Below are 25,147 nucleotides of genomic sequence, written 5' to 3' on the forward strand. Positions count from 1 at the left end.
GTGGTACCTACCCGTACGGACTCACAAGAGGTCCTACCACCAGTAATTACGCAAATTATAATTTTGCGGGTTTGATTTTTACTGCACGATGTTATTCCTTCACCGTGGAAGTCAATCGTGAACATTTCTTGAGTACGTATTTCATTAGAAAAATTGGTACCCGCCAGCGAGATTCGAACACCGGTGCATCGCTCGATACGAATGCACCGGATGTCTTATCCTGCACCGGATGTCTTATCCGGGTTTATAAAGGGAAACATTTTGGTTCGACAGTCTATTGACCAACATACAAATTGAGTTAATATCGCATCACGCACCAACAGAAGATATGATTTAAAAAATGACTTCCTCTATGCATGACCAAGAAGTACGTTTTTATTTTAAGTATTTTACAATTTCAACCTTTCTTATATTTAATTTTATTATTTTAAAAAAAATCTTGCATTCTACATAACATTCACACTATAATTACAAAAAAAAAAAGTATTTAAAACACATCAATTTGAGCCTGTTCTAGCGTATTGTTATTCATTTTCTATAACTTGCACATTTTCAGAACGGTTAACGGTTAACCATCATTATTATTCGTATATAAACCTTAAGAAACATAACTCAAAAACTAAAACAATTTCAGTTTCATGCCCCCACCGCAAAAAGTCTAAACTTGTCTAAATTCACAGTAGGTTTTGAGAAGAATTGTTCGAAGAGAAGAAGAGAGAATTGTTCGCCGGATTGGAATTATTTTGTGGTCAAGAAAATTCTGAATGTAATAAAAATTAAACCATGCTTAATCTTTAAATAATAAACTACTTCATAGTAGTGTTCAAGGTATTTTTCTGGTTTTGGCCAGATAACCGTGTATTGGTAGGCAGCGGCTTGGCTCTGCCCCTGGCATTGCTGACGTCCATGAGCGACGGTAACCACTCACCATCAGGTGGGTCGTATGCTGTCTGCCTGTATGGCAATAAAAAAATAAAAAGAAATCACAGATTAATATATTCGCTATGGACTATAGACTCAGGCATATTTTGATAGTTAATCTATTGCTTGCAAGCGTGATCAGTGATATCAGATGCACTATAATTACAGTAGATTTACTGTAATTTTACTGCTTTTGCCGTACACTGTATTCCAACTATACAGTGAAGTTTTATTTATTTATAATTAATTAAACAAATGATCACCCTTAAGTGGGCCGCTCTTACTAGGTATCTTTATTTTTATCGCTCAAATTAGTTAATTTGGATTAATTATTGTTTGTTCGATGACTATTGGTGATTGTTCGATCATAAAACCAATTAAATTCCCAATTATTAATTATTTTATATTTAATAAGCAAACCATCACCTCACGCCTACATTGCGCATGCGCCGGTTTTGTCAGTCAGCTGGCAATGGCCGTATTTACTAGCGTTTTGTTAAGAAGTGTGTTTATACTGTTTAATTATTTCTTATGTAGATCAAAAAAATATTGAAAACTTCAACAAAAAAATGTCAGTGAAGACGGCCAATTAGTCGTTAAAGTACGATTAGCGCGGTTTTAATAAATTCAGTTATTTTTAATGATATTGACAAGCATAAGAAATTGCAGTGATTTCAAATTATTCTAAGAATATTTTAGGAGCACAACTTTCGTGTTAAAATGATACTGTTCATTACCATGCAATAGAAGATAGTTATGATACTTGTATTTTATAATAAAATTAATAATTCCTAAATCCATTACGTAGTTCAAAAAATGTAAATGTAATGCACACAAAATCTGTTTTTGTTGAAATGATAATTATTTATAAGTTCAAGAAATATATTACCGGGACATTTCGTAGAAATTCATTTAATATGGAAGAATAAACTTAGTTTAAAATTAAATATACTGTAAAAACAGGATGTTATTTAAAAAAAAAATTATTTACGTCTATATTAACTTAATTATTATTATCGAGAAGTATCTTGATTGATACTATATTACAAGGCTTAATTTTTTTTAATTTAATTGTTTTTATGATCGATCAATCACCAATAGTCGTCGAACAAACGATAATAGATCAAAATTAATTAATATAAGCGATAAAAATAAAGATATCTAGTAAGGAGGGGCAACTTAAGGGTGATCATTTGTTTAATTAATTATAAATAAATAAAAGACGAACAAATAATTAAATTAAAAAACCGAAAATCAAAAAAATGGTGGCGTGACGTGATGGTTTACTTATTAGATATAAAATAATTAAGACTTGGGAATTTAATTGTTTTTATGATCGAACAATCACCAATAGTCGTCGAACAAACGATAATTGATCAAAATTCTGATCTACTGTAGTTTTACATGTGGAACACTGTAATTTTTCAATCCAACCTGGCAGCACTGAGCGTGCTGCAACTTGCTGTATTTTATCTATGACTGAAGTGCAGTACAGTGGTGATTACTGGTGATGAATATGAGTCCCGCGCGCGTAAAATTCACGACTTTTCGAGTTTAGTGAATGTTAGGGGTTTGATCAACAGCATTGTTAAGTTTAAAAAAATGCACGTTTCATGTCGAATTTAACATCCACTTGCAGATCACGTCATAAAACTGTGTTGGTAAAATCTCCAAAATATAATACGCTTGCAATATAAATAAAATCGTATTATTTTACCCATATTTACTATAAAAAAAATTAAAAATGTCAACTACAAGCAAAGAAAATATAGGCATGGTAAGTAAACATTATACTTGAACGAAGTAAAAATATTTTACACAGTTTAAAAAACAACCACAGTTTAAAAAGAAACACAAAAAAACGAGAGGATAAAAAAGAAAATATATTCTTAAAATTTAACCCTATCATGTTTATACTGTAAAGTGAATACTTGTTTGTTCAACTTTAATGTGCCTAAGAATTCAAGTCTCCTGTGCAATACATAACTTTGGTTCAATAGTGTTTTTAAAAATACCAGTTTTTATTAAATACACTTTTTTATTCTATTATATAATTTTATCAAAAAGTTTCCGTTCATAACTAATATCCTTAACTTATATAATATCTAAAACATTGACTAATATCCATAACTAATATCTTCTATATTGACCTCTGGTCAAATTCTTCCTGATATTTTATCTTATGATAATAGTGTAATATTAAGAGGTAAATTATGAGTTGTAAAAAAACCACAGATAAAGGGCCTCATTGTGAAGACAACATTGAACAATAACTTGAAATAAATTTCCTCGATTTAATGAATTCTCATTGAACCATTGCAATTTTATAAAAACAGGCTCACATGAGTGAAATATTTTCAGAAACTGTTCAATCTTCAAACTTGAACACATGACTGTTTGCGGCATAAATAGGCAGGATAATCGTATTTATTCATTTACAACTTTTAAATCGGTTATTTTAAGATGTTTATAATTTTTATCAAGACAACAGACTGGAATAAAAAGACTAATTGACAAATTTTACATATTGAATATACAAAATGAATCAAACTATCTTAAAACAGCCAAGCTGTTGCCTATCGCTGAAGACAAACTCACAGATCAATGGCCTAGCCAATCTGAAAATTCCTTGAAGATTTCATAAATATATATTTGAACAAACATACATACTCACATCACATTTTATAAATAAACTAGCCATTATTGCTGAGCATTTAAAATTAACATGGATACCAAGTTTCAAGTCAATTGGATGCATTGTTCAGTAGTTATAACGGAACATCCATAAAAACCACTAGATTTATACATTAGTATAGATAAATAGAACTGTTTCTTTTTAATGTGTATTAATTTCTGTATAGAATAGTTATAAATGATGTATCCTTTTACATTAGATACAAGACTTAATGTAAATATGTGTTTTATTTATTTATTGTTTTTTTTTTGTACGACTTTCCCATCACAAAAAATGCCACAGATGTCACAGAACACATATTTAAACAAACTCGTTTTAATGACAGTTTAAATTAATTTATTAAAATTTTTAATGTGTCTTTATAATTGTACTATTTTAATATAAACAGATTACCAGATCAAATTAAAAAATAAAAGAACTTTTTAAATTCTAGAGCTTTCCTTGAACTCCTAATAATAAAACTAAACTTGACATCCTAATGTGTGAGCATTGCTAAGCATATTCTAAATCAGTCAACAATAGCAACATAAATTTCAAATAGATCTTAAAAAAGTGTCTTTTGATATTAATCTTATAGCTAATAATTGGCTGAACTGTCCTAGTTTTTTGTAAAAACTGGTGGATTGTTGATAGTACTGTAAATTTCTAAAACTATTATTGTGGCAAAGTAAGCACTATGAATGTATTATGATAAAACCGCTAATTGTAATTAAAATTAATTTCCAGGTTTTTCCTGCAATTATAGCGCTTTTTTTTCGCAATCAAGAATGCTAAATTGTTTACAGATTCAACCAAGGATGCCATGGTACAAATATATAACGGTGGAACCAACAATGTTCTTCTACATGATGGCATATATGATCACAAATGTAATAGAGCAAACATTTTATGTCTTTCAAACATGTCATATTAATCATGGCTATAGTACAGAAATATGTTACAACATTAGCAAACATGCAGATATCAATAAAGAAGTACAGGTATGCTTAGATACATTAAAATATTTTGTTTGCCATCCCACCTATTACAAATTTCACCACTTCGATAAAGCGGCACGACACGAGAACCCTCTCATCGTGGCCGCCGATAACTACATTCCCGATCCTGTCGAAAGAATGGAAAGCAGTCGACGTCGCCACGTCATTTCGGATCCTCCCGATCCACTAACGGTGCTTTTAGGTACTTCAAGCACCGTTCACCGTTCTCGTCGAACCCGTCGCTTGCGACGAAGGGCTCGACGAGTAAATTAACTCTCAGATAGAGTCCACTGAGTTTCTCGCTGGATCTTCTCAGTGGGTCGCGTTTCCGATCCGGTGGTAGATTCTGCGAAGCACGGCTCTTGCTAGGGTTCGTGTTAGCAACGTCGTCAGGTTTGAGCTCCGTGAGCTCAGCTACTAGTTAAGGTTACGCTGGAATAGCCTCTCAAGGCTACCAGCTTAGGTAGGAAAAAAATAATTCAATAATTGTCTAATTTTTAACAAGAACTTAGTTAATTTAATAATAAATTTAATTCTTATGTATGTACATACATCTTCAATAATAGTTCACATAACATGAAAAGTTCTAAATTTATTTGTTCTATTTATTTAATAATGCATTGCATGTCCATCGAGTATATATATGTATATAAAATTGGAGTCTGTTTGTAATATTGAAATAAACGCTTTTTACTATATGAATATGTATATATATATATATATATATATAATAATATACATATAATATACGGTACATACACCAAAATAATATTTTTTACAATTTTTGTCTGTCTGTCTGTTTGTTCTGGCTAATCTCTGGAACGGCTGGACCGATTTTCACGAGTCTTTCACTGATAGGTAGCTGATGATATAAGGAGTAACTTAGGCAACTTTTTTTATATTAGCTTCGCCCCGCGGCCTCGCCTGCGGCACGATAATAACCGCGGATATCATCGCGGGACTTTATCAATAATAAAATTTAATGTTTCCGAAGCGAAGCGAGGGCGGCTCGCTATAATCAAAAAATGGTTTTGTAATCAAATTATTTTTGAAGGTGACAGTATCAACATTCCACCAATGGAACGGTATAGCAAGTCATGTTGTTCCTCTATTTCTAGCCTTTTTCTTGGGCTCATACAGTGATAAAAGAGGACGAAAAATTGTATTACTGGCTGGGCTACTGGGAAAATTATATTTTTCCATCATGATTACTGTGAATACAATGAATGGTAAGATCTAGCTATACTTCTGGACACTCTCTTATTCTTGTACTGTAGTTTTAATTATTAATAAACATCAAGACGTAATCAGCGCACACATTGAGTAGGTAACGCGGTAACATATTATACCGTGTCGAACTTTACAGAAATGAAATAATTTTATTCCATAGATATTTTATGTACCTATGTAGGTACTGTTTTTGTGACATACTAAATTAAACACTTATTTCTGGCTTAACTTCAAGCTTTGTGCAGTTGCTATTGGCATTGTGTGGAAATTTTCAAAATTTTTACCAAAAATAGTACAGTTGTTATATAGAATATAAAAATAGTAATAGTATAGTTGAGCCGACTTAACCTAATAGGTGTATGGCTCTAATAAAGAATAAAAAAAATAGTACAGGGGTTGTTTAACTTAATAAAAATGTATTTCAGATTAAGTGATAAAGCGAAACGTGGACTAAATCCACTAGAAGGAATAGCGATATAGTTACGGTACCTGAGTATGAAATCATAATTATCTTTGTGTACAAACAGACTGCATTGGGTTAGTTAAATCAGTGTTTAATCCAAACAAAAAGTAATAAACAAACACCTCCTCTTACCTACAATTAATAAATGTACATGAGAGAATGAAAATCTCAAAGGCGCATATGATATATTAAAGTTTCACGCAGACAACACATGTCATTTCGGATCGTTCCAATCTACTAATGGTGCTTTTACCTACCTTAAGCACCGGTCACCGTTCTCGTCGAAACCGCCACTTGCGACGAAGAATTCGGCGAGAGCAAATTAACCCTCAAACACAGCCCACTGTGTTTCTCGACGGGTCTTTTCAGTGAGTCGTGCTTCCTGTCCGGTGGTAGATTCTGCGAAGCACTACTCTTGCTAGGGCTAAGTGTCAGCAACGTTCTCTGATTACGAGCCTCGTGAGCTTACCTACTCGCCCGGTTACGCTGGCATAATTAGCGATTTTCTTAATAGCAAATCTAACAAAAATTTTCAATAATAAATCCTGTGTGCTTAGTGCGAGTTTTTTAACGTTCTCGATAGCGTAAAAGTTAACCCAATTTTGTATGCACTTGGAACAGCGCCCCTAGCGGCAAACGTAGGCAAACGTTCCAACTGCATACAAATTTGAGTCACTTTTACGCTATCGAGAACGTTAACTCGCACTAAGCACATTGTTCCTAGTCATGTTATCAACACAAAGTGATTGAGCTATTATATTGCAATCACACCTCTTGAATATGGTAATAATTACATTTAAATATTCCGTTATATAGATAGGTATGTAAGATATAATACATACAAGATAAGCTACTAAAGATTTATTGGAAAGCTACCACCGAGCAAATATTATAGGTGGTTTTGATACTGTACGATTCTACGGAAACGATTACAATTATTATTTATAAAATGACAGAATAATCTTTGGGTCTTTTATATATTTTTTAGATTGGCCTGTAGAATATGTGATATACACGGCTGCTCTACCAAGTGCACTGACCGGTGCTGACTTGGCTATATTTGCCGGATGTTTTGCTTACATAGCAGATGTATCTTCAGTAAAAAATAGAACATTGCGTGTTGGAATATTAGACGTAACTTATTTATGCACATTGCCTATGGGTATAGCTATAGGTAAGCCTCACAAACATATTTAATTTCTCAGGTTTTTAAGCCTTAATAATTTACAAGTTTTCGTTTTATAGAAGTGTTACTGAGAAAAAATCTTGTTTCAGGAAATTTATTATACAATAAGGTAGTAAATAAGTCGTTTACGTTAATGTTTGCAATCAATACATTTCTAATGGTTCTGGCGACGTTACATTGTTTAATATTTCTCGATTGGCAAACACGTCAAGAACAGAAGTCTCTAAAAGAAGCCGGCGTAAAGAACCCGTTTACTGATTTCTTCGACACAAATAATATCGTTCAGACTGTTGTTACGTTAACAAGAAGACGATCGAACAATAAAAGACTATTTTTGTGGCTTTTGCTTACATCGATGGCATTCTATACATTTCAAAGAGGTAACAAATTTAGTAATTTAACTACATTACCATTTCCGTTTTTCATACTTTTCAATATATTATTATTGAAACAATTTTGTTAGAATTATTTGAATCTTATGATTTAGTGCCGAGAACTCAACCAAAAGATCTTATGCTATGTATATGCTTAATAATTTAAATGACTAAAAAACAAAGAAAAGTAACTTAAACAATGAAAAATCCTAAATCCTTAAATGATAGCATTTACCTGGCGACCTTTGTGTTTTAATTTTTATATTCTTATTTTATTATTATTACAAATTATTACAAAATTATCGCGAAAAAAAACCGCAGCAAAATGTGTAATCCATAGAACTAAGTGGGTGTACCCACACTATGCGTAACCGCGAGCTGTTTTCGTATTCATGAAGGTGATGTATGGACACACAACGAGCACAACTGACATGTTTTGTTAAAATTTCATATTTCTTATGAAAGAAATCTTTCTCAAATCTACGATGGTATAGTATGCTGATAGACCCGATATTTGCGGAGTTTTAATTGACGTTTTTTTTGTATTATTTAGTACCAGAGCAACAATACGTACCTACTGCTCTTTTGAAATTCATCTACAAAATGTGAAAACCGCGGGCGGTTTCGCGGTTTTTAATTGTAGCGTGTGCGTCTTCAAAACCATAGTACGACCTAGGCCTAAGTTTGGGTAGTAACATTATAATACTCGAGATGGTTAATATTAGAATTGATATGAAAACAGCAATAGTTCTGGATCTTTAAGATTATCGTTGTAAGATATTCAAACACCTAAAATTTGATATATATGTCACGCGATAATTTATCACAAAATCATCGTCCGAAACTATAATCAAATCCAAATACGTTTCAAAATATAAAAAACGCGAGATTTATGTTTTGATATCAATATTCAGTGCAAAATAATTTGTTTAAAGTTGTTAGCGGTTTGAATGTGTTGTTGTTTTTTTGTTGTTTATTTATTGCCCACTTTTAGGCATAAGATTCTAGAGACAATTGCACTGCTTATGGTATAATTTCTCTCATATCCTTTCAATGCTGGGTACACGATTTATTCGCCGAAGAAACGTAACTGGTAGTCGCTTCCACTTATGCGGAACACGTCCACGTCCACGGAATGCAAAACACGTCCGAATAAATTTATGCACTAATTGTGTTTTTTTTTCTATACATTACAATCGTAAAGTCATTCTTTCTGTCATAAAATCTAGAAATACTTTCGGATATGAATTCTAAATGACTTCATTTTAAATTTCAGATGAAAAACAAGTGATGTACTTATATACACAGACCGTCTTCAAATGGAACGAAACCACATATAGCAACTTTAAAACGTACTTGAGCACATTGTATGTGATTGCTATGTTGTTTGGTATACCTTTAATGACTAAACTACTGAAGTGGAGGGACACGGTTAGTATTTCAGATTAATTGATATACCTAAAGAGATGCGTTTTTGCTTTTACAATAATGTTACCTAATGACTGAAATGTTCGGAGTTTTTTTTTTTTTGTAAACCTATTTTAACTTAAGATGAAAAAAAAGCCACTGATTTATTTATCTAACTTCATTCTCACAAGTGATAGATTTAACTTTAACTAACAGCTACTTTAAATAATAACCTTTTTTTTTTAAGTGAATGATAAATCTAATAATGAGTTGTTTAGTTGATAGTGATGCTTGGCGCCGCAGCCCACATAACCGGGCATCTAGTGTATGCTCACACCACAGTTGGAAAGGTGATGTACGTGGGTGCTACGGCGGCGGCATTAGGACCCATTGTGGCACCACTCATACGTTCCATTACTTCAAAACTGTTACCGCCTGATGAAAGAGGTAGTATAAAAACCAAAAATTTTTTCACGTTCAATCTTTTTATAGTTTAGTTTTGCCCATGTAATACTTAAATTCACTGAGTTTTCATTGCGCCATTAAAATGTTATACATAAACGGTTCCTAAGTGAAATTATGCTGTTTCATGCTGGCCAGAAAGTGCACTACTTGAAACAAGATATGACGTCACAACACGTTTTTGTACTAGCAATCGATTTGCGGTAAGCAATATTTCATTCAATTTTTTTCAATTTCAATTTTCGAAGTCTTCGTGGCCTAAAGGATAAAACGTCCGGTGCATTCGTATGTAGCGATGCACCGGTGTTCGAATCCCGCAGGCGGGTACCAATTTTTCTAATGAAATACGTACTCAATAAATGTTCACGATTGACTTCCACGGTGAAGGAATAACATCGTGTAATAAAAATCAAACCCGCAAAATTATAATTTGCGTAATCACTGGTGGTAGGACCTCTTGGGAGTCCGCACGGGTAGGTACCACCACTCCGCCTTTTTCCGCCGTGAAGCAGTAATGCGTTTCGGTTCGAAGGGTAGGGTAGCCGTTGTAACTATACTGAGAACTCAGAACTTATATCTCAAGGTGGGTGGTGCGTTTACGTTGTAGATGTCTATGGGCTTCAGTAACCACTTAACATCAGGTGGGCTGTGAGCTCGTCCATCCAAAAAAAAATCTCCAGACTAACTATAACACTCACTTCTTAACTACTTCATTAATGTATTCAAGTTTTTTTTTTTCGGAGCGAAGTACCTAGACTCTAGGCCAGGGGTCGGCAACCTGTTTGTCCTTAAGGGCGCAATACTAAATTTGAAAATCACCGAGGGCGCATATTTTACAGATAATCTACAGGTATCAATAGACATTAAAAAAACAGATTTTTTATAACTTTATTTTGTTGGTGTCATACATAATGATACATATAATTCAGCGTGAAACTTGGGTGTCCATATTTTCAGCTAATTTCTTATAATTGGGGATATATTTAGAGTTCCCGGTCCTTCAACAATTATCTAAATGTGAGTCATTACGCTTTGTTCGGTATTGAAAGAAAATAATTGTTTCGGATTACTTGGTAGTTTTAAATACACGGTCTACGCGTGGTCTATTCGAAATATGATCATACACTAACAAAAAATACGTGTTAGATACGCTCAAGGTTAGCAAACTGCTAATCTATGCACAATCCTAACCTCAACTGACTACTTGCTGTATATCGCCGTTTGACAAGATTAAGTAAATCGCTCTGTCTGTCATACATTTACATTTGTCCAGCGAGAGCGCATTAAAAATCGATCGGGGGCGCCGCGTTGCCGACCCCTGCTCTAGACGGTCTGCTCGTAGACGTAGTAGTAGTAATAATGATAATATTTGTTTTTTAATCTATGAACATAAATTTTATTACAAAAATATATAACGATATCTCGTAGTTTTGATGTGCCAGTATATTAATATCCAATTGCAACATTTCAAGTACCATGTATGTACAATATACCTTAAGAGATTTACGAAATACCATGAAATATTTCATTTTGGTTCAAAATCACGTGTTTCTACTCATTATTCTGAACATAAAACATGATTCAAGTCGTTTTCTAGATTTATATGTATAATTGCTAGTTTAAAGATAAATACCTCAATTAACCTTATGCTTTTTTAAAATATGTTCGACGCAAGTCAACTAAACCACCTAAACTTCATATTTATAGCCATTAGAGAATGGTATTAATTTTTACTTAATAAATCTAATTTTAATTGTCAGTGTAAATCGGGATCGCCCAAAACGGAAAAAGCTCAGTAGTATTAAATCTACAATTCCCAGTTTCTTATTTACCTACATGTTTTTAGTTTTACGAGGTCACAATAAAATAAATGGCTTTTTAGGCTTACGCATAATAATCCCTAAAAAATTTAGATTAATCTCTTATTCAATTCCGAAAGTGTTTTCGTTATTGTCTACAGCTTTATTTTGATAATAATTACCTACATTTGCTATTGTTATACTGGCTTAGAAATAGAATCTTAGAATTTCGTCATTTACAAAATTGTCATATAAATTACATTAAAATCGGGGTCAGTTCTTTGGCTATTTAAATTAAAAATATTTGGATACATAAATTATAAATATTTGAAGCGATGAACAGATAAAAGTTTGATTTTTACTGCAATTAATTAATGTAACTTTAACTATGATGTTATTGACGTTACTTATACGAACCTATCAAATTCAGTTTTCAAATATATGTTTTATTATATCTTATTAATGTTTCTTATTAATATGTTTACTTTACAGGTGTAGCATACGCTTTCTTATCTGTCATGGAGAACGCAGTAGCTATATTCGCGTCGATCGTGTATACGCAGATTTATAATGCTACCATCGGCACGGAATACATAAATTCAATATTTTATTTTACTATATCGACGCAAGTTATAGTTTTTCTAAGTGCTTTGTAAGTATTTCAGTGGATAGAACATACTTATTTTATGTAATATATAAAAAAACGTGCTTATGTAATAAAGTACTAATGAGCGATTTTACACCCACGAACACGATATACTACAGCGACGTCGGTTAACGACACGAATTACAACTATACAGTTACTCGGAAATTACGGAAATTCAGTGCGTCATATTATCATACACATTTACACAATACACGTTAAACATTATTAAAAGGAATTTTATACATTAATTTATGATTATTATTTAATTTTATTATAATTTATAGACTTGTAGACATTCATAGAACTAATATCAAAGATAACTTCAGATATTTTGAAAAATGAATGACATTGGTAATGAGACCTAGATTTCAACTGGGGGTTTAATTTAAAAAAAAAAAATCAAATCGACAGTAATTAACAATTTAAAGTATAAAATTTAATGTAGTTTCTCAGTGGGTCGATTCGGCGGTAGATTCAGCGAAGCACTGTTCTTGTTAGCACAACCCTTATAGGTTATTAGCAATAGTTAGGAAAAAAAAAACAAAAATTGGACGTATTCACTCCAACGATGTTAATATCTATTCGGTATCGTGTCGGTCGGAACAAAAATATTAAATTTGATGACAATACGCACTATCACTCATTTGCAAATGAAATGTTTTTTTCTTTCTTTTCAGCACAATGGATATATTGTTAAAAGGCAAAAAATTTGATGATATTAGTAACGAAGAAGAGAAAAGTATTGCCATGAGTTAAATGTTATCCATGTTGATTTGATATGTAAAATAGCAAGTAATTATTTTATTATTAGAACTAAATTTGCAAAAAGACGTCCCTTTCGTGTCTTATTGTCAAGTGTTGAATTATATCAGTTCCTATTTCTTCTGTAGTTTTTATGTGTACTTTTAAATAAAAAGACTAATACAAAAAATGTAACAATCCATAGAATCGGACATCAACTATAAGTCCTAATGTCTTATTTAGGTTTCTAATCAAATCTGTATTGGTGTAATTTTGTTTTGTCTGTTTCTGCTAAGTGTAGTAAAATAATAATTATGTATTTAATAAACTAAGCTTGGTGATTTATAGAAATATTTTGCTACAAAAGTTGCACATGATAAAATAAAACAAAACAATTTGAGGTGCAACAATTTTTATCAATGATCCGCGAATATAAGAATTGGGTCGCATATTTTAAATCCGCGAATGAAGGAAGCGCGAATAAGAAGCTTTTATTGTACTAAGAAGTGTTTACTGTACCTACCAAAGCATCCTAAGAGCATAAGATGATTTTCTTTTACAAAGCGAAATATTATATACATCATATTTACGGTTGTGTTATCATTTAGTTATATGGCTGTTATGAAACGTTCTTACTGTGATTACAAATTATTTATACATACGACGTACAAATACGGGTGTGCATTTGTGATACTGGGTGATAAAAACAATATTATGTAACTCTGACAATTTTATTCGATATTTATTGAGCGTGATCAGATAAGATTATATTATAACCAACTCTAGCTAAATTTTTATTGATTTAAATGAAAAGACAAGATTTTATTAAAATCTGTTCAATACCAGGTGTTAATTTTCAATTCTTAATAATAATTAAAAATATATAAATATTCAATCAAAAATAGTAGTAGAAACTATACTTTAGATGTAAGATAACAAGCATTTTTTAACATCTTCCAATTGGTGTATTTTATAATTTGTAATACACATAGTAATTATATATTTAAATGTTATAAAAAGCAACATTATTTGGGGTATACATAATGTTTTGTATTAGAATATTTTTATTTGAATATACTTCTGTTAAAATATAAATTTCGTTCTTTTTTCTTAGCGTTAATATATTTTCCCGTGTTTCAACAGTTTAATTTAAATCAATTTAAAATACTTTAAAATTAGATTAATAAAATAATGCAGTACTATTTCTATAATTGATCATTTATTTACAAAAAGCTAACAAAATATTTAGGCACATCAAAACAAGTGATATTGTTGTCGTAAATATCTCAAAACAAGCTAAAGATAACAGTGATTGTTTTAGTTCTTTATATTTAGGGCTTATATCTTCTTAAGTCCTTTAAGAGTTTCGAGTCCACAATCCCTTATTTTCCATCAAGCGTTTGAAAGGCGAGAAAGATAATCCGATACTGCTTGACTCTCATAATTATGTTTTTTTAAAAATGAATACTTACTATGCAGTCGTTAAAAAACTGCTATTGGGCGGTTAGATGATACTTCAGTATAATGATTCAGTCGATCTGTTGTTGTAATTTGAGATTCAAATTGAAAATTAAAACTATAAACATTGTTATCGAAGGTTTGTTGAATCAATCAAGCCATTTGGATAGATATTTTTCAATTTCGATTCTTGCTTGTTTCAGTTCAGCTAAATCATTATCGCTGGCTGGATACATATTGGCACAGTGTGCGGTTCCTGTGAAAACAGATAGTCAGTGAAAAATATAATAAATTTCTAGGTTTCAGGAATTGTCCTGAATCACTAAAATACGGGTGTTGGAAGCATCATCAGGTAATAGAAAATACTTTTAAATTTCATAAGAAAAATCAATAACAATAATTATTGTAGTTTCGCGCAAGCTAACCCACAAACAACCCACTGAGTATCTAACCAGATCTTCTCAGTGGGTCGCTATTTCGATCTGGTAGTAGAAACAGCGAAGCACTGCTTTTGCTAGGACCAGTATTAGCAACTTCTCTCACCAATTCAGTCCGTGAGCTTGTAGCTTAAAATGTTAACGCAGTTTGTAGTAACAATCATCGATTTAAAATAATTACATTTATTTCACTATATTATGGAAAATATATCGATGGTTGAAAGGCAAACGTGCTAAAGCCTTGTTCGGACTAGGCGAGTATTTTAGTCGAGTACCGAGTAATTTAGTAGCTAAATGTGTCTGAAAACCAAAAATTTTGCCGAGTAGGTTAGTTAAAAAAAAAAAAAAGGTTAGTAAATAATTTAGTCAAGTCAATCCTTTTGGTCTATTTTTTTCAGATGAGTAGCGCCTCCCACCACGCGTCCTTGCTCACTGGCTCACTGACTAAACCAGTCCGATCCTGTTGATTAGTCGAGTTCATTAGTGGAACTTCTCAAATGGGTATCTTTGCGCTGAATTTGAGTATGTATGAGTATTTTCGTTAACAGAAAATTCACGCAACTTTCGGACATTCTCAAACTATCGAAGTATTCTTTGGGACCTCTTCCAATGCTAATTCCTTCAGAAGACATTTAGTAGTTCCTAGTTATCTCTTCTATCGATCCGTTTTCGTACCCATAACTTATTTTTCTTAGTCACAGATATTTCCTCATCCACCTCTTCTAAATTTTTTTTGATTGCCCTTGTTGGCAGACGAGCTCACGGCCCACCTGATGGGAAGTGGTTATCGTCGCCCATGGACTTCAGCAATGCCAGGGGCAGAGCCAAGCCGCTGCCTACCATTACGATTAGCCATTAGCCATTACGATTACCTTAAACAGTTTATTCACTCTATTGCGTTGCAGCCTGTTCATCTTGCAAAACACCACTCACTTGTGTACTCTACTGGACCGTAATGCGAACGATTTATGTGCAGTAGCGAGTAGTTTAGCCACTAAATTACTCGGTACTCGATTAAAATACTCGCCTAGTCCGAACAAGGCTTAAGCGACAATAACTGCTTTGTACATAAATGATAGGCAATACCATATTCGATGCGCAAAAAATATATATTTGTAGGTCTATTAAAATCATTTCAATCCTACAGCTAGATTCATTAAAATAGATTTTTGTTCAGGTATTTCAACTTTAAATTAGTCTACTGTAAAGTTCACGCATTGTCGCTTAGTCACGTTTGCCTTTCAAGCGTCGATATAGTAAAATAAAGATCATCAAGTCATCAAGAAGGTTAGAATTGTTTTTGAAACTGTCTTTATACGTCTCTTATACTTTGTATGTCTTTATACTAAAGACAGTTCAATATTGTTTTATCTATAGTAACGATTGAATACCGCGTTTCAATATAAGGATCTGGATTTTAATAATATAATAATTACAGATATGACATTACCGTGTATGAAAATAGCAGGGGAATCGTTATCCTTCGTCTCGGTTATACCCAGAGCGTGCCACGGATCTATGGAACCGTGTACGAACACTATCCGACCCGCAGCTATTTTTAGAGCACCATAGTAATTGTTAGTCCATGCAGCGGAGTTCGAAACGAAATTGAGATTGTACCTGAAAATTGTAAGATTTATTTCGTACAGAAATTAAGAAGACACAATTGAAACTTTTATACTTTTACTGTTCAATCTCGGGTTTATTATCTCCAGTACAAGTCTGCGTTTTGTCAACAGGTACCGGACAGTAGAGGCAATCGTCTTATGAAATTTGAGAAAATCAAAATACACTAAAGAAATCAAGCGAATTGTACGAATGTTGCACGAGGACGTTGAAATAATTAAAAAAACTAACTACTAATTCTTTTTCGCGACGAGAAGCGTCGTGCGGCTTTATCGAAGTGGCGCATCGACACCGACTGCAGATACTTACTGATGGACTCTAAGTCCAGGTCGTCATGGAGGTCGACGTTCCTGACGAACCACGGGGCTCCAACGGCTATCCTGCAAAAACGGGATAAAATAACTTGGAATGATTTTAAGTGAGTGCGGGCCGCGTGAGCGAAAACTACACTTGCATAGGTCATGACGGGGATAAATAAGTGAGAAAGACATCCTACTATGCAATTGAAACTCAGACCACATACTTCGAGTAAAGGTGTTCACATTGTTATATCTAAGCTCCAGTGAAAACTTCACATCCGTCTATGCCTTATTTTCGGTCGAATTTTGTTCCAAGCATGTGGCTTTTTCAGAATGATTAGTAGCTTATAGTAAAGTTTTTTTTAGACCATATCTAATATACATACTTTTGTCCAAACACATCTTGACATTGCTGGATGAAGAAATCGACATCGAAATTATTTCCAAAGACATCCATTTCGGCAGATGACGTTTGATAGAATCCGAATTCTGTACACGTTTGATACATCCATTGCCGAGCTACAAAATATAACCAACCATGAGAAATGAGATGTAGTGTATATAGGCATTGACCCTACACTGTAAAAGCTTTTAAGACAAGGGAAAGATTTTTATGCACTAGGTAGGTCTGTCTAACCCATTCTAACCAGCGCCATCTAGGCGGGTTCCGGATAGCCTGCCGACCGAGAGGGCTGGTGGTCGTGGCGCCGACGACCGCCGGTCTGGCGTCCCGAGGGGGAGGGTGATGGGAGAGATGAGCTCCGCACTCAACGCTTCACTCTCCCCCTTTGCCTTTTCATGGGTTCTGTCTCATGCGAGGTTCGGACGCGGGTTGTTGAGCGACAGGAGGTTTTAGTCAGTTCGACTCCGACATGCCCCGCCCTCCGTCCCCAGGGGAGGGCGGAAGTCCGGCGATTTTCTCCTGACCAAAAAAAAAAAAGGGAGGTCTGTCTGGTGCAGTGGTTACTGGAAGTCACAGACATGAGGGCGAAGTCTGATTAGGACTGTTTCGCGGCATAAATTTGCCTGTGGTACCTACCCATGCGAGTTTACAATACGCCCTAAAGTCACCTTTTTGAAAAGCATTCTCAGTATACTCAGTATTCGTACCTCCATTAGAGCTCCATGTTATATTCCTGAGATCTGAGATCATATTATCGTAGCTATAATCCATACAAGTTTCGTTAGATTTAGCTAGAACAATATCATTGAACGCAGCTAGTTTCTTGTAAGCAGGTAAGCCTCCAGTTGCTGTTAGCATGTCGCAAACCTAAAAATGTATGTACATTGATTGACATAATTTGCACAGGCAAAATTAATATAACAGCCGTAATGAAATGTCTATTATACAACAAAGTAACAATGTTCTGATTACACGGGTCAACACCAAATTTGACTTTGATTGCAAAGCATAAAATTTTAGATCGTAATTAGACGAAAAAAAAATACATGGCATGAAACAGTTTGCGTTTGAACTTTAATAAATTGACCACATATGAAAGAACAGACTGCCCAAGACCGATATAAATGGAAAAATTTGATTCGAGCCCTACACTCCAGCAGAGGGTAATAGGAAAGCATGATGATGATGATGACATATGAAACAAAATGCATCAGCATCGTATTTACTTTCGTGACATTTAAAGTTTTTCTCGGCTTTTACAAAACACCTGATCATTGTTTATGACTCGAGTGCCATCTAGTGTGTAAACTGTGTAAACGTAAACACCCCACTATCATAGCGCGGTTTTTTTTCAAGTATTAAAATTATATAAATTTATAAAAAAAAATTAAAAATCAGTATTATTACTATAACTATCACGATAGCAAACTTTATACAAAAAAAGGGTATTTTATTTTCGTTTTTGTGAATTATTAACCGGAAAAATGTAGTATAAACTTTAGGACAAGAACGATTTTTTTTTGTAGAGTTGTGTTGTTTTATGATGTTAAAGCGAGGCATCAGTTAATGTCACTGCCGTTATCATCAGGATGGTCATGCTTGTAAAGTAGAAAAACAAAATTGTTTATGTAGTAGTTTTTTTCCCATTTACAAATACTTTAAGAGTTCCGACTACTTTGGCAATTCATTTTCGACTCTGCGTGCCTTTTTTTGGGATGGAAAAACAACCGGTCCGATGGCTTTTCCAGCGTCACAAAGAGAGGTGAGCCAGCGGGGACTCAGCCAAGAACAATGAGATTTGCCAACAGTTGCCCGAGAACCTCTGAAGAGACCTAACACCTCAAGTGTAGCTGCTTCACGAATGCATCAAAAATTAAAGCCACACACAAGTAATATTTCGAAGCGTTAGTAAAATGACTTTTAGATAGTTTAGCTCGAGTTTTATAATTAAATAGCTGTACCCGTTTCGCTGGACATTTACCATTAACATTTTTATTTCTCACCCCCACAAAGATCATCATTAACTCCTCATAATTAACGCCCGCGAAACTGGTGTAGGGAGTACAACATTCATATAATTTTTTTTTTTTTTTTTTTATTGCTTAGATGGGTGGACGAGCTCACAGCCCACCTGTTGTTAAGTGGTTACTGGAGCCCATAGACATCTACAACGTAAATGCGCCACACACCTTGAGATATAGTTCTAAGGTCTCAGTATAGTTACAACGGCTGCCCCACCCTTCAAACCGAAACGCATTACTGCTTCACGGCAGAAATAGGCGGGGCGGTGGTACCTACCCGTGCGGACTCACAAGAGGTCCTACCACCAGTAAAAATTGGGTTTATTAACTTGCTATCATATTTATTTGAATGGATTATTGTCGAATTTCATCTAGGAGCCAACAAGTATTGCTAGAATTTATTTAATCAGGATTTTATTCTATTGTTTTTTTCTATACTTGAGCGACTACTTCACAGACTAATTCTAATAAATCGGTTACTGGAGTCCATAGAAATCACAATATGATGCATGAATAATAAAATACTTCTACAACTCGACCAAGCTAAGTTTGCACCTCGCATCGAGTGCTTCACACTGCCGCTTAGGTACGGTCTGAAAAAAGGATTCGCTATGACTTTAAAAATGTAAACAAATGTTCAAAACAAGTTTCAAAACTGTCAAGTATAATTTTTCTAGGACATTGTTTGCGTTTTTTACCTAGTGTCAATAATTTGGGTGGACTTAATTGGGCACTAGTACTTGAATGGGGCGACGGAGGCTGTGGCGAAGAACATGAAGCTGGTAAAGCAGCTAGCTGCGATAATTGTTCGGCTTCTATTTTTATATTCATTGGGCATTGAATTTAATTTTCACAAAAAAAAAATGAAAATTAACTGTTCAGTAACAACAAAAACAGTCCAATAACATAACTAAACTTCAACAAAAAAACCTAACAACAACAGTTAAAAAATTTTAAATTCAAGGGATAGGGAGACGATAACTCGTACGACGCATGTTGGCGAAAAATATGCTAACCGTACTGACGCGATAGGGCGATTGCGGGAAGGTGAGCGGGGAAGCGGGCGGAGCGCCGCACTCCAGCGACGAGTTGTATGTAAGTATGTGAGTAGTATGTCGTACAATTAACTTTAAAATGATTATGATTGATATGATGAAATGATTATGATGAAATTTGGCTCTTACTGTATTGATTGTGAGATTCTTATAATTAACATCTGCACTTATCCTGTTATCTTCATTGTATTGCACCAAATCAGCAAAATCATCAGCTATTGAATTGTAGAAATTTTTCATATCATTTTGGGATGCCAAGTCAAATGGCTTACAAACCCTGAAATTATCAAAATTAACGTAATTTAAAAATAATGAAAATATCATTTTACAATTATTGTTATGTAATTTCACAAAATTTAATAACTTAAAAGATGAAAATTCAATTAAGATTGAATGGTCATATATTCTATTAAAAATATTTCAACATACCTAAATTCCTTTTCAATTACTTCTGGACTGTGTTGTATTAATTGACTTATTTCATTATGCGCTTGCCTAAGTTCATTGACACATTTATCATCACCAGTCTTTTCTCTTAATGCATCAACAACTACTTGATAATATTCTGGAATAACATAAATATAGTTTAGTCCCCTATTATCATGAAAAATAAATCAACATACAAGCATCAACCATTTCATTCTTTTACTATCTGTTACACTGTGGTACCTACCCGTGCGGACTCACAAGACGTTCTACCAAATTATAATTTTGCTGGTTTTATTTTAATTACACGATGTAATTGCTTCACTATGGAAGTCAATCGTGAACATTTCTTATGTACGTATTTCATTAGAAAAATTGGTACTTGCCAGCAGGATTCGAACACCGGTGCATCGCAAGATATGGATGCACCAGACGTCTTATCTTTTCGGCCACGACGACGTCAAGACAGATAATAGAAAAATAAACTTAAAAAAATCCTCCATTCAGTATTGCAAGTTTCCACATGTAATTACTTTTCAAAATGTACCGAAACAAAATATAGCATGTCTTTGCTCTTTTAAAATCAGGATTTGTCCATTTTTTGGTCACTATTATTTATGTAAAGTAGCATAATATACAGTGGTGGTCATATAATTATAAACACTTCTTATGAATAAAGAAAGTATAACTTCAACATCTAAATGTTTGTAAAAATTATACATATTCAATAAATAATTATCATACAATAATATAGCCACTCAAATAAAAAACTCATTAAATGCATAAAATATAAAACATCTTACTTTTAATTACAAAATGAGTCTTACACATGTACCTAGGAGTTTATTTTCTGTTACTGACTGCTTGGACCCATATTTAGAAATATTTTAAAGAAGCATTCATAGCTCGTTATTTTTTTTAAATTGGAGAATAGCATTTCCATGCTTGGCTTTTTTTATTATTTTCACAATTTAAAATTTAATCTGAATTTTATTTTGTTCAAAATGGGCAAAAACAAAGTTGGAATGCGTCAGCTAGGCAAATAATTGTTGATTAAAATATATAATAAGCTGGCATACAGAAGAATAGCTGAGCATTTAAATTGTTCTGTTAAACACAGAACCGTTGAAAATGTTTTTAGAAAGGCTCGGCCAAGTAAAACCTCTCCCAGGGAAGATACGCTAATCGTTCGTGTTGCTAAATAAGCCCCAATTAAAGACTCCAACCAGATTAAAAATTAAGTTGTATCGCCTGATGACCCGACATAATCCCCGACAAACATCTCGTCAAGACTGATACGCCGAAGATTAGTGGAAGATAAACTGTTTGGAAGAACCTCTCGAAAAGTACCGCTTCTTACAAAGCAACAGCAAAAGAAGCGATTATTATTCACTAAAAATATGTTAATTGGATATTTTCAGATGAAACAAAAATAAATATGGTAGATTCCGATATGTTAGACGTCCTGTAAACAAAGCTTTTAATTATAAATACACATGGAGTATGGTCAAGCATGGTGGCAGTAATATTAAAGTTTGGGGATGTTTTTCCAGAGTTGGACCCGTTCGGAAGATTGAAGGTACAATGGATCGACGCCAATACAAAAATATTTTTGAGCAGACAATGATCCCCTACTCAGATGATAATTTGCCTATAACCTGGGTCTTTCAGTATGACAATGACCCTAAACACACGGCCAATAGTGTTAAATGTTTACGTAGCGAACAGCGTATATCCGTTTTAGACTCTCTTGTTTCTTATCTTAACATTCTATTATTCAAAAATATTTTCACTTTCTACATAAATGAAGTAGCAGGTAAAATTTAGCATTATGCCAGTAACTATTCCACACACGAATTCTATTCCACGAAGTTGCGGGCAAAAACTAGTAAATGATAAAGTGTTGAACATATTTTTGTCCTATTTATTGATTAATTTCAAAATAAAAACAATTGCAGTGAAGTATCTTACATAATGTCAAGGATCATTGGTACTGTTCTAATTATACGACCACCACTGTATATTAGGTTGTCAGGTTTGGTCAATACACCACATACCTACATAAATATTATATTAACACATTACCCTTAAAATCAACTTTAGCCAATAGTGGTCCACTTGTAGAAATAGATGCATGTATAAGATGAGGATATTTTAATCTTAGCCAAGCAGCCAAGGAACCTGGATAGGATCCTCCAAAGGCAATCCATTTCACCTTTTCATTTAATCTGAACTTCTGTTTCATTGAACTGATAAAATTGGCCAGATCAGCAAGTGCTTGGTATGATGATAGAAACTGTAAGTTCTTGATACTAAGATCCCTGGAAAAATATTAATGAAAATAAAATAATGATACAAGAGCCATATCAGAGCAGAAATGTCATGCCCTTATCCAGTATTTTTGTTTTCAACAGTGTGTTTGTCTCAACAATGCATACTTCATGCATTGTACATTGCTACTTCATGCATGTAAGTAAATATTCCATTTATTTCAATTATTTCAGATTTCTGTCATAAAATAATTATAAAATGAAACAACTTTATTGTATTGGTTCTGGATTAAAGTGGGTTCTAGATTAAATTGTAAGTATATTCAAATTAATAATAATAATTACAAAGTGGGATGACTCTCTCCATAAAAACGATGTTCTAAATTTATACAAAGTGCATTGAACTTCTTTGCATAATTAATCCAAGTTCCTGTCACCATCCATCTTGCATCAGCTGGACCCTCACCACCAATCATCAAAAATACTGGGCCTTGATTTTTGAAATCATAAAAACTGTCATTTACATAATAGCGCTGAAAAGTAATAATTATCTTGGCTTAGTAGACAATAAGTTGACTATCCTTTTCTATTAAATTACATTAAACACTGTTTTTGTGCCACCTTTATCGTAAAGCAAGCTGCATTCTCATAAGGTTGTAGGTTTATAAAAATCAAACATACTAATTTAATAAATCTTTGTGCTGGCTTTAGTAACAGTTTCCATACAACCAGAAGAGTTAAATTTTCTTAGAATAATTATTTGTAATATTATTAAATTAGCATTCAAAATAAAATTAACTCACGCCACTGATAATATTTTCCTTGTTTATTTGACCTTTTAAATTTCTTAGCTCTTATCTATGAACTGATAAATACATACCTGTTTCCAAGTTCGAAGATCGGATGGATTTGAGTGGTCTAACTTTTGCTTAAACCAGTGTGGAGGTGGCAAATTTGATTGATAATCACCACCAGGTATTCCTAAATTACCACCATTACTACGGCCCAAATGAAATTTTTTTACACCATCAACACTAATTAGCGCTACATATAAATAAAATAAAATAGTGTAGAGCTTCATATTTGTTGACATTTGATTTGAATTAAATCAGATGATTTAATTTTTCCAGCACCTCTATGTAGTTGCTTAAAAATTTGTCTTACGATTAAGCCTGGGAAAAACTTGTATTTTACTGTACGTAAGTGTTCCTATGGCTTTACATTACAACGCGCCGTCCCGCCAAAAAATATCTGGCATAGATAATAACCTAGTAGTAGTAGTTTTATTATTCCAAATGGAAAGGCAAGGGCATCACACCATACAGAGTAATCTTTTTTAAATGAATATTTTTTGTTAATGAAATATTTGATATTACGAAATGAAATGAAGCTGATTAATTTAATATGAAACATGGCATGGCATGGCATGAAATGAAATGAAATGAATACAGATGAGATGATATGATATGGGATTTTTTTATGAAAAATATTCTTCTTCTTCTCCATCGCTCCCTCATTGCTGAGGATCGTGACTCCGTTTCAGCTTGTCGACTACCAGCCTCCATGGGTTCCGGTCAGTTGCCTGGTGTAGTGCAGCGCTAAGTGGTCCGCGGGTTTGCTCGGAGATCTGTTCGGACCAACGTTTGGAGCTCCGGCCTCTAGGACGTTTTCCAGTGACCATCAGACGTTCCAAGTTGTCTACACCTCTGTGGGCAACATGGCCAAAGTAGCGCATTATGCGTTGCAGACAGGTGGCAGACAGGCGTTGAGCGTTCTCCATTTTAAGCTGATGTAGGACCGAGATGTTCGTGCGGTGGCCTGTCCATGGAACCCTTAATTAATAGGCGGCGCCAACACCACATTTCAAAAGCATCAACTCTGTTTCGGTCAGCTGCTTTTATGGTTCATGTTTCTGCTCCATAGAGAGCGATTGGAATGACCAGTGAGTGCACAAGATGTATTTTGGTCCTATTCGAAATATTACGATCTTTCCAAACTTTGCTCAACTGCGTCATAGCTGTTTTAGCCATTCCAATACTTCGGCGTATTTCAGGCTCACAGCTCCCCTTATCCGTGATCACAGAACCAAGGTAGACAAACTGGTCTACGGCCTCGTATTCTGCCAAAAGGTCCGTACGCTGGGTGGATGAGAAGCGGTCTACGATAAGCAGCTTGGTCTTGCGTTTGTTAATTGCTAGTCCCATGTTTAGGCTTATAGCCTCTAATCTGTCCAGAAGGTCCTTCATCTCC

General features: G+C 33.8%; 2 protein-coding genes and 1 long non-coding RNA gene across 5 annotated transcripts; 2 read left to right on the forward strand and 1 right to left on the reverse strand.

Moving 5' to 3' along the window:
- Positions 1-2,380: 2,380 nt before the first annotated feature.
- Positions 2,381-14,703, forward strand: LOC149503515 (lysosomal proton-coupled steroid conjugate and bile acid symporter SLC46A3). 3 transcript variants are annotated; one of them, XM_089728953.1, is made up of 10 exons: positions 2,381-2,698; positions 4,402-4,596; positions 5,648-5,822; positions 7,275-7,460; positions 7,562-7,852; positions 9,123-9,277; positions 9,532-9,700; positions 12,007-12,166; positions 12,839-12,953; positions 14,564-14,703. In XM_089728953.1, exons 1-9 carry the CDS (start codon positions 2,666-2,668, stop codon positions 12,915-12,917), a joined length of 1,443 nt encoding a protein of 480 aa, XP_089585079.1. In that variant the 5' UTR covers positions 2,381-2,665; the 3' UTR covers positions 12,918-12,953; positions 14,564-14,703. The 3 variants fall into 3 exon arrangements, with proteins under 3 accessions (XP_089585079.1, XP_089585090.1, XP_089585082.1); XM_089728956.1 differs by having other exon boundaries at positions 2,398-2,698; positions 4,343-4,596; XM_089728964.1 differs by lacking the exons at positions 12,839-12,953; positions 14,564-14,703 and adding an exon at positions 9,854-9,918 and having other exon boundaries at positions 2,388-2,698; positions 12,007-12,147.
- Positions 13,626-24,164, reverse strand: LOC149503516 (putative serine protease K12H4.7). The gene is made up of 9 exons (XM_089728949.1): positions 23,778-24,164; positions 23,243-23,430; positions 22,713-22,948; positions 20,631-20,766; positions 20,331-20,478; positions 17,833-17,992; positions 17,109-17,241; positions 16,248-16,417; positions 13,626-14,616 (listed from the first exon to the last, which is right to left on the reverse strand). Exons 1-9 carry the CDS (start codon positions 23,988-23,990, stop codon positions 14,510-14,512), a joined length of 1,491 nt encoding a protein of 496 aa, XP_089585075.1. The 5' UTR covers positions 23,991-24,164; the 3' UTR covers positions 13,626-14,509.
- LOC149503517 (uncharacterized) lies at positions 16,427-19,105 on the forward strand. Its single transcript, XR_016323369.1, has 2 exons — positions 16,427-16,841; positions 18,874-19,105. It is a non-coding gene; the product is annotated as an uncharacterized LOC149503517 (long non-coding RNA).
- Positions 24,165-25,147: the final 983 nt, after the last annotated feature.

Source organism: Bombyx mandarina, chromosome 01, assembly GCF_030267445.1.
Source record: "Bombyx mandarina strain Sakado chromosome 01, ASM3026744v2".
Taxonomy (NCBI): Eukaryota; Metazoa; Arthropoda; class Insecta; order Lepidoptera; family Bombycidae; genus Bombyx; species Bombyx mandarina.

Excerpts from the sequence above, each read along its gene's own strand:
- LOC149503515 (XM_089728953.1), top strand. The coding sequence starts at position 2,666 with ATGTCAACTACAAGCAAAGAAAATATAGGCATG. Across the intron at positions 9,701-12,006 it reads GTTACCGCCTGATGAAAGAG|GTGTAGCATACGCTTTCTTA; the intron begins GTAGTATAAAAA and ends TTTACTTTACAG. Across the intron at positions 12,167-12,838 it reads ATAGTTTTTCTAAGTGCTTT|CACAATGGATATATTGTTAA; the intron begins GTAAGTATTTCA and ends CTTTCTTTTCAG.
- LOC149503516 (XM_089728949.1), bottom strand. The coding sequence starts at position 23,990 with ATGTCAACAAATATGAAGCTCTACACTATTTTATTTTATTTATATGTA. Across the intron at positions 23,431-23,777 it reads ATCTTCGAACTTGGAAACAG|CGCTATTATGTAAATGACAG; the intron begins GTATGTATTTAT and ends ATTACTTTTCAG. Across the intron at positions 14,617-16,247 it reads CCCTGCTATTTTCATACACG|GAACCGCACACTGTGCCAAT; the intron begins GTAATGTCATAT and ends CTGTTTTCACAG.